This window comes from Chlorocebus sabaeus, chromosome 10 (genome assembly GCF_047675955.1).
Source record: "Chlorocebus sabaeus isolate Y175 chromosome 10, mChlSab1.0.hap1, whole genome shotgun sequence".
Classification (NCBI taxonomy): domain Eukaryota; kingdom Metazoa; phylum Chordata; class Mammalia; order Primates; family Cercopithecidae; genus Chlorocebus; species Chlorocebus sabaeus.
In genome coordinates, this window is record NC_132913.1 from 121,524,515 (window position 1) to 121,538,755 (window position 14,241).

Consider the following 14,241-nt stretch of genomic DNA (forward strand, 5'->3'; position numbering starts at 1 on the left):
AGGCACCTTGGTATTGTCACGCCCAGTCTGCACACTGTGCCTGCCGCTTTACAGAAACAGACGCGTTTCGTCCTCATAACAACCCTCCACGGGCGTGGTTTTAGTTCCACCGGAATCTAAAGAGGAATTGGCAGGTGGGGTTCAGATCCAGGGTAGCCACTCATGTGCTGTGTGTCCCAGGGAAGTGACTCCACTTTGCTGTCTCTGTTTCATGGGCAAAACTGGTAAAGCACATCTTCTCTATGGGGCCTCTCACTGGCCGGCATGACCCCACACACACTCGGATGAGGATCTCTGGCACAGAGCAGCTCTCAGAGGCCAGTCGTTTGTACCCAGTGCCCCCTCCTCTGAGATTTCTCAGACGCACCTTGGCACATCCTAATAAAAGGGTCTTGATGCCCACTTCCAGACTCAAACTTCCCCAGTGTCCTCCTGTGAAGTTTTGCTGTCAGAAGCCTCAGTGTTGTCCCTAACACCTTCTCGGATTTCATTCCCCGCTATTCAATTCATCCACTAGTTTTGTTGATTTTTATCTCCTAAATGTTTTTTTGAAATCTGTTTTTTCTGTCACCACTGCCACCCCGCGAGCCATCCTCATCACTTGCCTGCCTGAGTCTTAGGCACAACCTCCTCACCTTCCTTCCCCTCGAGCCCCTTCTGATCTGTGCTGTAGCCAGAGAGATTCTTTGGAAAAGGGAATCTGACGTGTCATTCCTCTGCCTAAAACAGCCTCATGGCTTCCCATCACTTCAGTGTAAAAATTTTAAAAATAGGCTGGGGATGGTGGCTTATGCGTGTAATCCCAGCACTTTGGGAGGCTGAGGCTGGTGGATCACCTGAGGACAAGAGTTCGAGACCAGCCTGGCCAACAGGGTGAAACCCTGCCTTTACTAAAAATACAAAAATTAGCCAGGCATGGTGGCATGCGCCTGTAGTCCCAGCTACTCGGGAGGCTGAGGCAGGAGAATCACTTGAACCTGGGAGGTGGAGGTTGCAGTGAACCAAGATTGTGCCACTGCACTCCAGCCTCAGCATCAGAGCGAGATTCTGTCACAAAAAAAAAAGTAAAACGTTAATATGTCTGCTCAGTGCACATGTTATTCTCTCATTTCCACTGATGTTTACAACCCCCACCTCGCCCCCACCACAGGGCCTTTGCACATGCTGTTGCCTCTGTGGGGTGCTCTAGGCTCCCACCCTCCCCATTAGTTCATGTTCCTGCTGCTAATCCTCTGCTCTCAGTTCTGAGACCCTTCCTCCTTGGGAAGCTGCTCCTGGATGAGCTGTCTCAGTTTATGCCCCTCAGAGCACTGTGTGTGTCCTTCTTAGCACTTTTCATGGGCTGAGCCTTTAAATGTGTGTGGTTGATTATCTGCCTATCCAAAGAGGCTGGAACGTTCTTGAGGGCAAAGAACACGTTCACTTGGCCCTTCCTTTTATCTTGATCTTAGCAAAGCCCCTTGTTCTTAGTAGCTGCTCAGTAAATACGCATTGAGTGGATGAACAAGTGATTCTAAGGACTGTGACTTGTTTGGATAAAGTGCCTTAGAACACGACCTAAGACATTTCATGACCATCACGTTCTTGAGGCCCTGGGGATGCCATCATTCTCACCCCTCCAGAGGGTCCTCACTTTGCCTCTTGGTTTCTACATCCTCAGGTACCACGTATGACTTTGCCCACTGCACCTTCACTGGGAATGAGTCCAAGCCACTGTGCGTGGAGCTGGATGAGCACAACCTGCCCCGGTTCCCTGAGTGGATCACCATCCCCCTGGTGTGCATCTACATGTTATCCACCAACATCCTGCTGGTCAACCTGCTGGTCGCCATGTTTGGGTATGTGTTCAGTCACATGTTCACTGATGTCCACCCTGGGCCAGGTCCCAGGCCAGGCCGGAGGTGCTGGGAGCATCACAAAGGTCCCACCCTTGAGGAACATACTTTAGAGATCTTCTGGGGGATTGGTGGACTAGAGGGAGTGGGGCCTTTTTAAAGGGACCATATTAAAAATATAAGCTGTGCCTTGAGTTTATTTGACACTGAAGACAAGCACCTGTGACAATCTCCATCAAATCCAGGCTGTGTATTTGACATCCATTTAGCAAGCTCTTTGGAGCTCCGTGAGGTTGGTGACAACATCATCCCTTGGCGACAGAAATGTGGTTTAACTTGTCTCCAAGGTGCCTTATATGCTAGGGGGCTCAGTGGTGTGGATTCTAGGATCCCAGGACTCAGACTTTAGTTAGTTACTGTTTTACATTTTTCAGTTTAAATCAGAATACAAAGAGCAGAGACTGGAGAATGAGTCTCCTTTAGGGCTCATGCCTGATGAGATTGGAGGGAATAATATGGGTAATTCTTCTTTATACATTTAGAAAATGATGTTTTTCATTTCCTCTCCATCTTTCTTAGGAGGGTTGCAAAGAGCCCCAGTGGTAGTTTCAGTGGGAGAGCCTTAGTTTTATATTGTTCCTTTAAGGTATATCAGCATTTTAAGTGCACAAATCCCATCACAGTCAGAAAGAAAATTAACCAACAAATATGCACATTTAATACATTATTTGTTAAACCTTTGGGTGGAAGGGAACTCTTAATTCAAAACCAGAAACCTAGAAACTCTGAATGAGAAGATAAACATATTTGATTACATAAAACAGTTTCATATAATAACTGATAAATTAGGAGAAATAACTGATAAATTAGGGGAAATGTTTGCATATAAAGAATTTCCTAAAATAGAAAGAGCTCCTGTGAATTTATAAGAGAAAGACAACCCATAGAAAACTTGTCAGAGAAAATAAATAATTCAGAGAAAGAAAAGTCCAATGACCAATAAGCATATAGAAAAGGACTCAATTTTGTGGATAGGAAAGTTCAGATGGAAACAATGAAACACCATTTTGAACCCAGCAGATGAACGAAAGTTAAAGGGAGTCTCTGGTGTTGGGATGATGCTGGGAAATGGACATTGCTACTGGGAACCTGACTCACTTCCCATTCTTAGGAAAGTAATTTGTAAACAGTTATTAAAGGAAAAACATGCAAACCTCTGTTGGAACCTCTCACATCTGGGAATCTATCCTAAAGATGTATGTACAAAGATGTTTATTAGATCACTATTTGATGTCTATCACTAGGGAAAGGTTAAAGAAAGTGTGCTGTATCCACACTGCAGAATATTATGCCGCTCCTAAAAGACAAAGTTTGATCTATATCTATTAACTTGAAAGGATGATATTTTTTAAATATAAAAAACAAATTTCAAATTAATTTTATAGCATAATATTGTTTTCTAACAGTAAAAACATGGACTTTAAAAATCAAGTATATACTTCACTGGTTACAATGATCACACATTACATTCATAATTTAGAAAAGAATATAAGGAAAAGACAATTGTCAAATAGAGCCCTGAGATTTCAAGATGTGCAAGGACTACAGATGAGGGTGACCTGCCTTTTCTGGCCAGTGGCGTCCCTCTGAGCAGGGCTGTGTGGAAGCACATACCTCTGGGGAGGTCACATATCAAAAGGACTGAGCAGTGTGCTGCCATCTGGTCTCCCAGTGTCTGGAGATGTCCTTCTGCAGTCCACTCCAGTCTTCTTTACACTGTGACCAAAAGTGGTATTTCTAAAATGTGGCTGATATGGTTTGGCTGTGTCCCTCCCCAAATCTCATCTTCAATGGTAGCTCCCATGATTCCCTCATGTTATGGGAGGGACCCAGTGGGAGATAATGGAATCACGGGGGCAGTTTCCCCCATACTGTTCTCATGGAAATGAGTAAGTCTCACAAGATCTGATGGTTTTAGAGGGGAAACCCCTTTCACTTGGCTCTCATTCTCTTTCCCTGCTGCCATCCACGTAAGACGTGACTTGCTCCTCCTTGCCTTCCATCATGATTGTGAGGCCTCCCCAGCCGGGTAGAACTGTGAGTCCATTAAACGTCCTTTTTTTTTTTTTTTTTTTTTTTTTTTTTGTAAATTGCCCAGTTTTGGGTATGTCTTTATCATCAGTGTGAAAATGGACTAACACAGTCGTTGTTCTGCTTAAAATTCTGAAAGGATTTCAGTGTTTCCCTACAGCATTCAGGATAAATTTCAGGCTTCTCCGCTTCCCCACCATGCTCATTCCCTGCTCTCTGTCCCCTGGCAGGCCTCCCATATGCTCGTCCTTAAATGGGGTGATCCGCCGTGCCTGATGCTTTGCACATACTTGTCTTCTGTCTGAATTGCCTGTTCCATCCTGAACTTCTCTTCCTGCCCAGTTCCTGCTTGCTCTTTACAGAGACAGGAATCATCTTTTGCCAGGGTGGTACCTGATGGCCTCCCCACGTCACACAGAGACTCTTTGAGCCCCTATGGCACTTTTTTGCTCGCATAGTAACAACCTTCTCTCCTTGCAAACGGTGAACTCTGGAGGGTGAAGATCGAGCCTGCCATCTCAGCACCTGGCACTTTGTGGTTTTATTCAATGAATGAAAAAAATGGGTTCTTACCCATGTTTAGTTCATTATTTAGTTATTAGTTATGAGCTTAGTTTCCTGGTGTATTATATACTGAGAAGCATCAATGGTGAGTAACAAATCAGCAAGAGAATCATCACGTAAATGTTGAACATCTGCTCTGTGCTGGGTGTCTGGGCCATGAAGATTATGTGGCTGCTAGTTCCACATGGCCCTAAGGAGGGAAGGTGAAACTCTCCCTCACCACCTAGCTGGTGGCAGGGAGGGACTTGGGCATCCAGAAGCCTGTCTGACTCACAAGCAGCCAGCCAATGTCATGATGTCCAAATGGTGTCCAAACATCAGAGGGGCCAACATCTGAGCTGCAGAGAGAAGCAGCAGGTGATGGGTGATTATGTCTCCACAAGAGAGGGAAAAAAAGCAGACCAATCCCAAAACCTGAAGCAAAGGCGAGGGGGAAGTGGGATGGCTTCAGGCCTTTCCTTACAGTGATAAGATCTCGTAGCTACATTACATAGTCCTGTAAGAACTTACCACTAACTATATTTACAGACATTAAACAAAAAGACCGACAGCTCCTAAAGCCATGGTCTTTGAGTTATGCTAACTCGGTAAATCTCAGTGAGGCATATGGTATTTAGAGCTCTCTTGAATCTGTGCACTGTGAGCTGTCTGAAGGAGTCATTCACGAGAACCGTGACACTTTTGTAATCCATTACCTGCATTTTTATAATGAAATGATTGAATTTGGAGCTAAGCAGGATGGGAGCCTCATCTGTCACTTTCAGGTGAAGGAGATGAAGTCCCAACAGCTCAGTGACTGTGGTCCTGGCTGCGCGTTATCTGGCTTAACTCAGGTCTCTTCCCCACGAGGCCAGAGCCACTGCATCACATCCTACTGTTGCCCCAGTCAGTGCTTACGTGTGACAACTTGCAACATCCCTGTCCTTGGGGAGCCTCCTCGATTAGCTCCGGCTTAAACCAGAGGCCCTTTCCTTGCTAATACCTGTCCAGGGACTCCAGAACAGCGAGAGACGCCGTGTTGGTATCCTTAGGTTAAGTCCTTGGAACACTGTTTCTGGTCATTGTTAAAGCTGTTCAGGGCTTACTCCGTGAGCAGATGGCCCCAGGCTGTGACCCTTCCCTGGTACCACATCAAAATACTCATTTAAAAGCTTAACCATACACAATGGCAACCTTATTAACTGCAATGCAAATGTACCCTTGGGAATTCTGAAGGAGTATTGGAGTGCTCTCTAGATGGTATTCAACAGAGAAAGGAAATGGACGTGAACATCTGTGATTATTCTACATTAAAATTATCGATCACAGGCCCTGTGTGGTTTATCAGAGGCAGGAAGTGACCTTAAAGTCAGTAAATGACTCCAGGTCGACTTACCAGGAGCTAGGGCGTTTATAAGCATCGTGTCCTGAACATAAGTTCACCCCATGCAGTTCTGAAAAGGACTCGTCAAACATATCGTGATGTCGAATAGTTTCTAAAAATGTTTTTCAGATCTTAGGAATAATATAAACATGCAGAAAAGTAGAAAGAAGAAAATAATGACCCAATACAAACTAAGAGTTTGAGTGGTATGTGAACAGTCTAAGGGAGGTTATTGAATTGGGGTGGAAAGAATAGAAAGAAGAGCACAGATAATTGTAATAGTAACAATAGGTAATATTTATTGAAGCTTTCCTATGCCAGGCGCAGGTTCAAGTGGTTTGCAGGGGTCACCTCATTTAATGATGACTCATTTTTGTGTAGGTGTGTAGCCAGTGGGCTAGTTCAGGTTCTTGACTTCGGGACAGAAAAGAATTTGAAAGTGAGTCAAAAGTAAAAGCAAGCAAGAGAGTTGATTGCAAAACCAAAACACACTCTAGCAGTTGGTCAGAACGGGCCGTTCAGAGGCAAGACAGCTCTGTCTAATACTGGGGGGTGTCCCCTTATGGGAAATTTGCATGATTATTCATTAAGGAGTGGAAAGGGGTGTTGCTATTAAGCATGTTAGGAGTGGTTTCTTAGACCCGCACCTGCAGTGGCTGTACGTGCTAGTACATCCATCGTATGTCTCATAAGCATTCCGGGGGTGCGTTTTTTACTATTATAATGAGCACAGTTCAGCCTAAGGACACTAATCACAGGTTTCTGTGCTTGTGCAAGTGTGGGGATTCTTCCCTTTTGCTCCTGCCTTTTTGCTGTGGGATGTCCTAACCACGAGCTCAGGATGCGGTCTGTGCACTGTTAGGCGGTTTGTTCTCTTCATCAATTTGACAAGTGTCTTGTTTCCTGTCAAGGGAGGCTCTGACCACCTCATCCAACCTGCTTCAGGTGCAGGCAGCCTTATTGCCGTTTTACACATAAGGAGTGGGAGGCAGAGAAAGGTTAAGTCCCTGCTGTTAAGGGAAGAGATGACATGGAAACATTTGAGTATTATGTATATAATATAATGTAATATAAACAGCATGGAGAGGCTGTTTGCAGAGGAGGGAGTTATTAATTGTGAGACTGTTGGCTGGGGGAGCCTAGGATCTGCAGCAGCTTCTAGATGGGGGTGATGTTTGCTTGAAGGATCATGTACCCAGAGCCTGGAGTGTTGGTAGGAGATGTAGAAGCAGGGGAGATAATGTTAGTCTGAGGAGGAATCAAGAGCCAGGGAGGGTGGAAAGGTCTGCAGGAGATAGGTCATGGAGGGTCTTTTATGGCATATTAAAGAATTTGGACATTTTCCTGAAAGTGAAGAGAAATTTCATGGGTCTTCGTGCAGGTATATGGCACAGTCTTAGTTGCTTACTCTGTTAGCAATATACTAACCTGAATTATCCCTTCCAAAATCAGTGCGATCCAATCGCTGGTCATCTCTTACTGTTGGCTGTTGTTGGCTTTGTACTTGCTTTTTTGATGTTGCAGAATAAGAGGGGAACCAGGATGTGTTACACAGTTTAACATACGCACCAGTGCATCAGAGAGAGCAAAAAGTCAGTGTCACCACGGGCCATGGAGCAGTACTGGTTAGATATTGCCTGTGTGCTGGGGAAGGAGTGACAAAGGAAAATGCATGAAATCTATGCAAAGTTTGGATGAGGCGTCCATCTGATAGAGAGCTAGCTGACAAGTTTCTTGTATTTCAATGTATTTGAAAATTCTACCATTGTTTTAGCATCTACTTTTTCCTTGTGAATTTTTTTTGCAGACTTTGCATTCTGTTCTGTGGATCTGTCTTTATATTTTGGTTTTTACTACCAAATGGCTTTGATTACTGAAGTTTTTTTTTTTTTTTTAAATCATTCTAACATCTGTTGTACAAGTTTCCCTTATTATTCTTATTCAAAACTTTTCTGGCATTTCGTGTATATTTAATTGTATAGAGGAGCCTAAGGCTTGTCTTGTGAATTCTTTCTTCTTTCTCCTTCCCCCAAAAATTCTTGTGAATTTTATTGTGATGACGTTAGCTTTGTAGAATCATTTAAGGGAATTTAGCATCCTACTATTGAGAAGAAATGGTATGATTTTCACTTATTCAAACATATATAATTTCCCAGTAAAGTTTTATGGTCTTTTTCATATGCATCTGGCAGATTCCTTGTTAATTTATTTCCAGCCACTTATGGTTGGAGGAAAAAAAGTAAGGTACTTTTTCTATTATGTTTTTTCAGTGACTACTTTTTGGTACATAGGAAGGATATTAAAGTTTTCCTTATTTATTCTGGAATGACTCTCCTTACTAAATTACCTTTCTTTTTTTTTTTTTTTTCTTTTTATCATGCCATGGAAAGTTCCTCCTCATTTTTGTTTATTAAGCTCCTTTCTCTTTCTCTTCCTAATCAGAAAAGGATGTTGTATGTTGCCAGAAGACTTTCTAGCAGCTATTGAAATGCTATTTTTCCTTTTGATCTAGTATTGTGATGTATTGTACAAATGATGAATGATATAAATGTTTTTAATATTTAGTCATCCTATTCCGTGGTCATGGTATATATTTTTTTAACATACTTCTGGACTTCATTTATGTACAAAGCTATCTGAATTCTAAATGTCTATTCCCTCTTGGTACCATTTCCACTCTCAGTGAGTTTCTGAACTGCTGTCCCTCTGCAGGGCCTCTCCTTCCTCCTCCTCTCCTGCTCAGCTGAAGGTGCTCAACTGGTTTCAGGAGATGGACCTCAGCTGTCACTGCACGTCTCCAGCCAGCTGGGTGTTTGCCAGGGACAGGATGCCAAGGGCACAAGATATTGCTGGAGAGATGCACAAAGGGAAAATTGCAGAATTCTCTCAGGGACAACACCAGATGGCCACTGGTTGTCAAGGAGACTTTGAGAACCATCTCAGTTGGGGCGGGTGAGACCCTGGGCATGAGAGATGGTCTGTAAGCCACTCTGATGCTTGCTTTGCTGAGGGGGTGTGCACGTGCTGGCCCAGAAAATCTTTTTCTGCAGAATTCACTCTCCCCTTTACAGAATTTGAAAACAATGTCTACAGAATAAAACAATTGTTTTAGGAAAGCAGGTGGAAGCATCAATCCATTAGGAGCCCCCCTCTGGAGAACCCTCATGTCTATTTGGCTGAGTCCTGGACTGACTTGAGAGAAACAGAACATTTTGGAAGTTGCTGCTGTCCGGGTCAGGTGGACCTTGGTGTATAAATAAACCTCAGCCTAGCCAATCCTAAATATGCATTATTTATGCAAAATGGCTTTTGGATATTAATGTCCAGTTATCAGCTGGTTCACTCACACCCCCTGGGATGTGTGCTATTTGTCTGGGAAAGCATTGCTGCTCACTGGATCCACCTTTGCCCTTGAGGTACAGAGGAAGGTACCCTTCCAGCAGGAGGGGCCGTGCAGTCAACCTGGTTGTCCTGAGGAACAAATGATTGGTGACATATGAGGCAGAGCTCTTTAAAGTAGGGAATGATATAAACACAAAGCCTTATTCATGGGCACTGGCCTATGTGCACTATAGCTCAGGGATCGCAGACTTTCTCTGTAAGGGCCAGCTAGGGTCAGATGTGTCAAAAGAAGCAGTATTCAGTGATGCTGTACCCACCCGCACTTCCCTGCTTTGTAAAAGCCATTCTTAGCCCATGGACTGTACAAAAACAGGTGCGGAGCTTGGCTTGGTCCCAAGTTGCAGTTTTCCAATCCCTATTTTAGATGATCTAGAAGATATGTTTTTCCCTGACTCCAAGTGGCCACTTAAGCCATGGTGCAATAAATCTCTTCCTACGTGGACTCTGCTGGGCTGCATTTCCATTCTGAGCTCTCTGAGGAAGACGGGGGCCCACTTGCCAGAGAGAATGCTTTCCCCTGCTCTGAGCATCCTGGAAGTTTCTCCTTTCAATAGGACTTATTGCTTCCTTTGGAATAATACCTCAGAAAACAACCTCGATGCATGAAAATGGATGCAGTTGTTTTAATTTTTTCTTTAGTGTTAGAGTTCTGGGAAGTCAGTATAAATCCATTTTTTTTTTTGACTAGATATATAGTCAAATATTCCATTTCCTTTTTTGAAATAGAGCATCTATTTCTTTTTTTGAAATACAACATTGCTTAAAATATCTTCACGTTCATCTCGTCTTATTTTTAGGTTAAATTCCCCAAATTCGAATATTTCAAGCTACTTCCAGGGATGATAATTTGAATGGTAATAGTTGTTCTGGTCCAAGTAGTAAACTCTGATTTCTGGCAAGTTCTTAGCCTGGCCTTCCCTAATCTGGGGCTGCTGCATGCACACCTGTCTCGTTGCAGCAGCAGAAGCATTGCAGTACATTTTGTAGGCAACAGAACCAGCTGCGGGCTAGAGAGGGGGGATAATGATGCTTTGGTATTAGCCTCAAAGCAACCTGACCTACATTTAGAAGAAATGCCAGGCTGGCTGCTAGATTGGATTGGCTGCACTGTAATACATCCCAGTCCTGGCTGTTTTTCACCTAAGCAATCTACCCCTCAGGGATGATGTGAGGATCAGTCAAGCAACCAATTTACATGCCTGGTATAGGAGCTTACATGGAAGAGATGTTTAATAAACATAAATCCTTTCCCTTTAAGGATCTCACCCTGCTCAAGAGGCACTTGCTACAAGTCTGCCTTACACAGGATCCAGACCCTAGTGTAGATTGCAGAGGTGTTCCATTCATTATTAAACACCAAGATAAACGAAGCTAAACTTTAAGCAAAGCCATAACCATTGTCTGTGTAGGTTAATGTTTTGCATAGATATCTGATATTATTTTTGCTTAGGATATTTAAGTCTAATGTAATGTAATGTACTAAGGTGCAAGAATGAAGTCTCATAACATATGTAATCGATTTTTCTGCCTGACCTCATTGAGGATGTTCCCCAGAATTTAGATAATTTAATGCTTCCCCCATCAGGATTTGCCTTCAAACAGTTCGTTGCAGCTTCTTTGGCTCTTGAAAGGATGATTTGATATTAGCAATAAAAATGTCTTGGATGGTTGAACTTTGCACATTGTCATATACTTTGTAGTTATCTAAAATGCTAAGCTAGCAAGTAGCCCAGTGAAATCCTTTTGAAATGAAGCAATCTCAAACCCCTTTTTTGAAATAGAGCATTGCTTAAAACATTTCACGCTCCCCTCTGTGAGGTAGTATCATGTAGCAGTGAAGCAAATAGACGTGGGGCTGGATTGTGGGGTCCAAATCCCGGATTCAACACTTCCTAACTGGGGGACTCAGACAATTCACTTACCTTTGTTGTGCCTCCATTTCCTGATCTGTTCATTGTAGATGATAATAGACATCATAGATAATAGACATACATCAGAGAGTTGTTTGTAGATAAAGACAATTAATTTAAGCAGACCGCTTAGAACAGTATCTGGTTTATACTAAGTGTTAGTTATTTTATAGTTTTGGTTTAGTTTGTAACAGAGAAATCCTTGGCATTATCTATTTTGGAGTAAGACACAAAATAAACATTTAAGTCATTATGGAAGTAATTCATACTCATTGCGCTATGCTGGAAAGCAAATGGAAAAAAGAATAAAGAGCACCCAAGACGTGACCGCCATCTGGGGTTGATCTGTTTCTCTTTGTGAACTGAGATTTGCATAACGAAACCATATTGTAAGCACAAGTTTGAGCCTAATTATTTTCACTTAACATATATGATAAGCATCTCCCTGTAGTAAAACAATTATTCATAACTTTAATGGCTGCATAATGTAATCCTATTGATTAACCGTAATGTGTGACACATTTTCTTAGTGATGAACATTAAGTTTCTTTCTTTCTCTTTGAGTAGGGGGTGGGGGCAGCTGTTACCTATGGTGCTGGTGGCCAATAGTCATGCATATATATTCATTTACGTATATGTTTTTTCTTAGTATTTCCTTATTCTTAGGTTAAGTTCCCAGAAGTAAAGTCATTGGGTCAAAGGGATGAACATTCTTAAGGCTCTTGATAAACACTAACAAGCTGTTTTCTTCCCAGGCTGTTTACACTTAGACATGGATGAGGGCCACCATGCTAGTTCCAAGGGTGTTGACATCTTGGACCCCTTTGTATCTAACATCATCAGAAAATGAACACAAAAAGAGAATCATTGAAATATTTTGAAATAAAATAATTTTAAAGTTTGTTGAGCATTTTTTTGTGATTAAAAAAAACAAAACACCAAAAGCCAGACACACTTTTGACCCAGCATGAATTGAAGACCACTTTCACTTCCTGCTGAGGTATTTTGGCTCTTGTATCAATCTGGGTTCTTCTCTCCTGTCTGGACTTAAGCTATTGCAGTAATAGCTTAATACCACTATTGCCATACTTGGCAGTTTAGCGATGAGGCATGCGCGATGCTAAGTCTTGGCCTTCTCTCTTCCCTCGCCAGCTACACGGTGGGCACCGTCCAGGAGAACAATGACCAGGTCTGGAAGTTCCAGAGGTACTTCCTGGTGCAGGAGTACTGCAGCCGCCTCAATATCCCCTTCCCCTTCGTCGTCTTCGCTTACTTCTACATGGTGGTGAAGAAGTGCTTCAACTGTTGCTGTAAGGAGAAAAACATGGAGTCTTCTGTCTGCTGTGAGTGGTCTATCCATGTGGGCTTGGGATCAGAGGCAGCGATTAATTTCAGGGAAGGATGCCTGGTGTGTATCTCAACAGAAAGGAGTTATTCACAAGTTCTTTCACGTTCACATCTGTACATCTGTAAAGATCAGGCATCAGGCCAACCAATGAATTGCCCTAGAGGAAGCGTAGATGAAGAAAGCACTGTGGAACTGCCGGGATAGCCTACTTTTGCGGGGAATGAATGACTTTGGGACAGATCATGTAATAATGTAAATAGTATGTTGAACGGGCAGAATTCATGGGATAGTGTCCAATCATGACTTTGTTTTTGCTTTTCATTGTTCCCATGAAATTTATTCTCTAGGAACCTTTAAACCTGACTCCAGCAGGGTTTGTGACTCTTCTTAGGAAAATGGAAAATCTTACAATTGTTTTACTTGAGAAAACATCATCTCAGTTTAGAAATAGGAACATGGGGCCGGGCGCGGTGGCTCATGCCTATAATCTCAGTACTTTGGGAGGTCGAGGTGGGCGGATTGCCTGAGCTCATGAGTTCGTGACCAGCCTGGGCAGCAAGGTGAAACTCCATCTCTACTAAAATACAAAAAAATTAGCCCGGTGTGGCGGTGTGTGCCTGTAGTCCCAGCTACTGAGGAGGCTGAGGCAGGAGAATTGCTTGAACCTGGGAGGTGGAGGTTGCAGTGAGCCGAGATTGCACCACTGCCCTCCAACCTGGGCAACAGAGCGAGACTCCATCTGGAAGGAAGGAAGGAAGGAAGGAAGGAAGGAAGGAAGGAAGGAAGGAAGGGAGAAAGAAAGAGAGGAACGTGCAGTTCCATGTATTAACCAGCCTATTAATTGCTATTCAGCGGTGAGACTCCCCCTCCCCCTCACCCCTCCCAGCTGATGGGGCTGTCAGGGAGGGTGGGCAGTGGGCTGTTTCCTCCCTTCTTTCCCATTCACCAGCTGTGGGGACTGACCCTCCGCAGCGGGAGCACAGAGGGACAGGATGGGAAGGCCAGCTGAAAGCCTTTTCTTAGTGATGCTGTTCTGGGCTGCTCCATGCCCTCTAGCCTGACGCATGCTTGAAGCTGGTCCTTGATTGTGTGGGCACTCAGGGGTCCTTCAGAGAGTCCCCTGGCTGTCCCCTCTGACCCCAACTCCTAGGACTTGGCCATGTTTTCTCTGGTGGCTGCCCCCACCCCAGCCTCTGGTTTCCAGGGGTCCACCCCACAGACTCCACACACTAATCTCTTCAGGAAGGCAGCCATCAACCCATCCACACATTGGACGGTGGAGCATTCTGACTTTTATGTGGCCACCGACCTTCTTAGCCCTCACAAACTGGGGTGCAGGCAGCTCCCCACCCAGCCACCTCTCCCTACCCCTGAGGTGGGAGCAGCTGTCAGCCACATGTCCTTTGAATGCAGGCAGCTGGCACCCAGCTCTCTTCCTGGCCCTGTAGGAGCCCACACCAGGCTTGGGTTTCTCCCAGAATCACTAAGCCAGACAATCTTCCTAGCCCGCAGTTACACCTCAACCAGATTAAGCATGCAGGGAGGAAGGGACCTGTTTTTATTCGTTTGGATGTTTGGACACAAAAGAAAAGGTAGAAAGGGCACCCCTGGCCTTTTTCCTCACCCCCTAACCTCAGACCTAAGCCAAGGATCCATCTCTGGGGTGGGGGTGTAGCTGTGGGGCCAACTCCTCCATCAGGTACAGTGCCAGGGCCCACAGGACCTCGG

General features: G+C 44.0%; 1 protein-coding gene across 1 annotated transcript in view; it reads left to right on the top strand.

The window, feature by feature from the left end:
• TRPM8 (transient receptor potential cation channel subfamily M member 8) overlaps positions 1-14,241 on the top strand; it is a 102,085-nt gene that overhangs the window by 65,445 nt on the left and 22,399 nt on the right. Inside the window, exons 21-22 of the mRNA XM_007966721.3 lie at positions 1,661-1,838; positions 12,318-12,508. Coding sequence (XP_007964912.2) covers positions 1,661-1,838; positions 12,318-12,508 — 369 coding nt within the window. The remainder of the gene's footprint in view (positions 1-1,660; positions 1,839-12,317; positions 12,509-14,241) is intronic.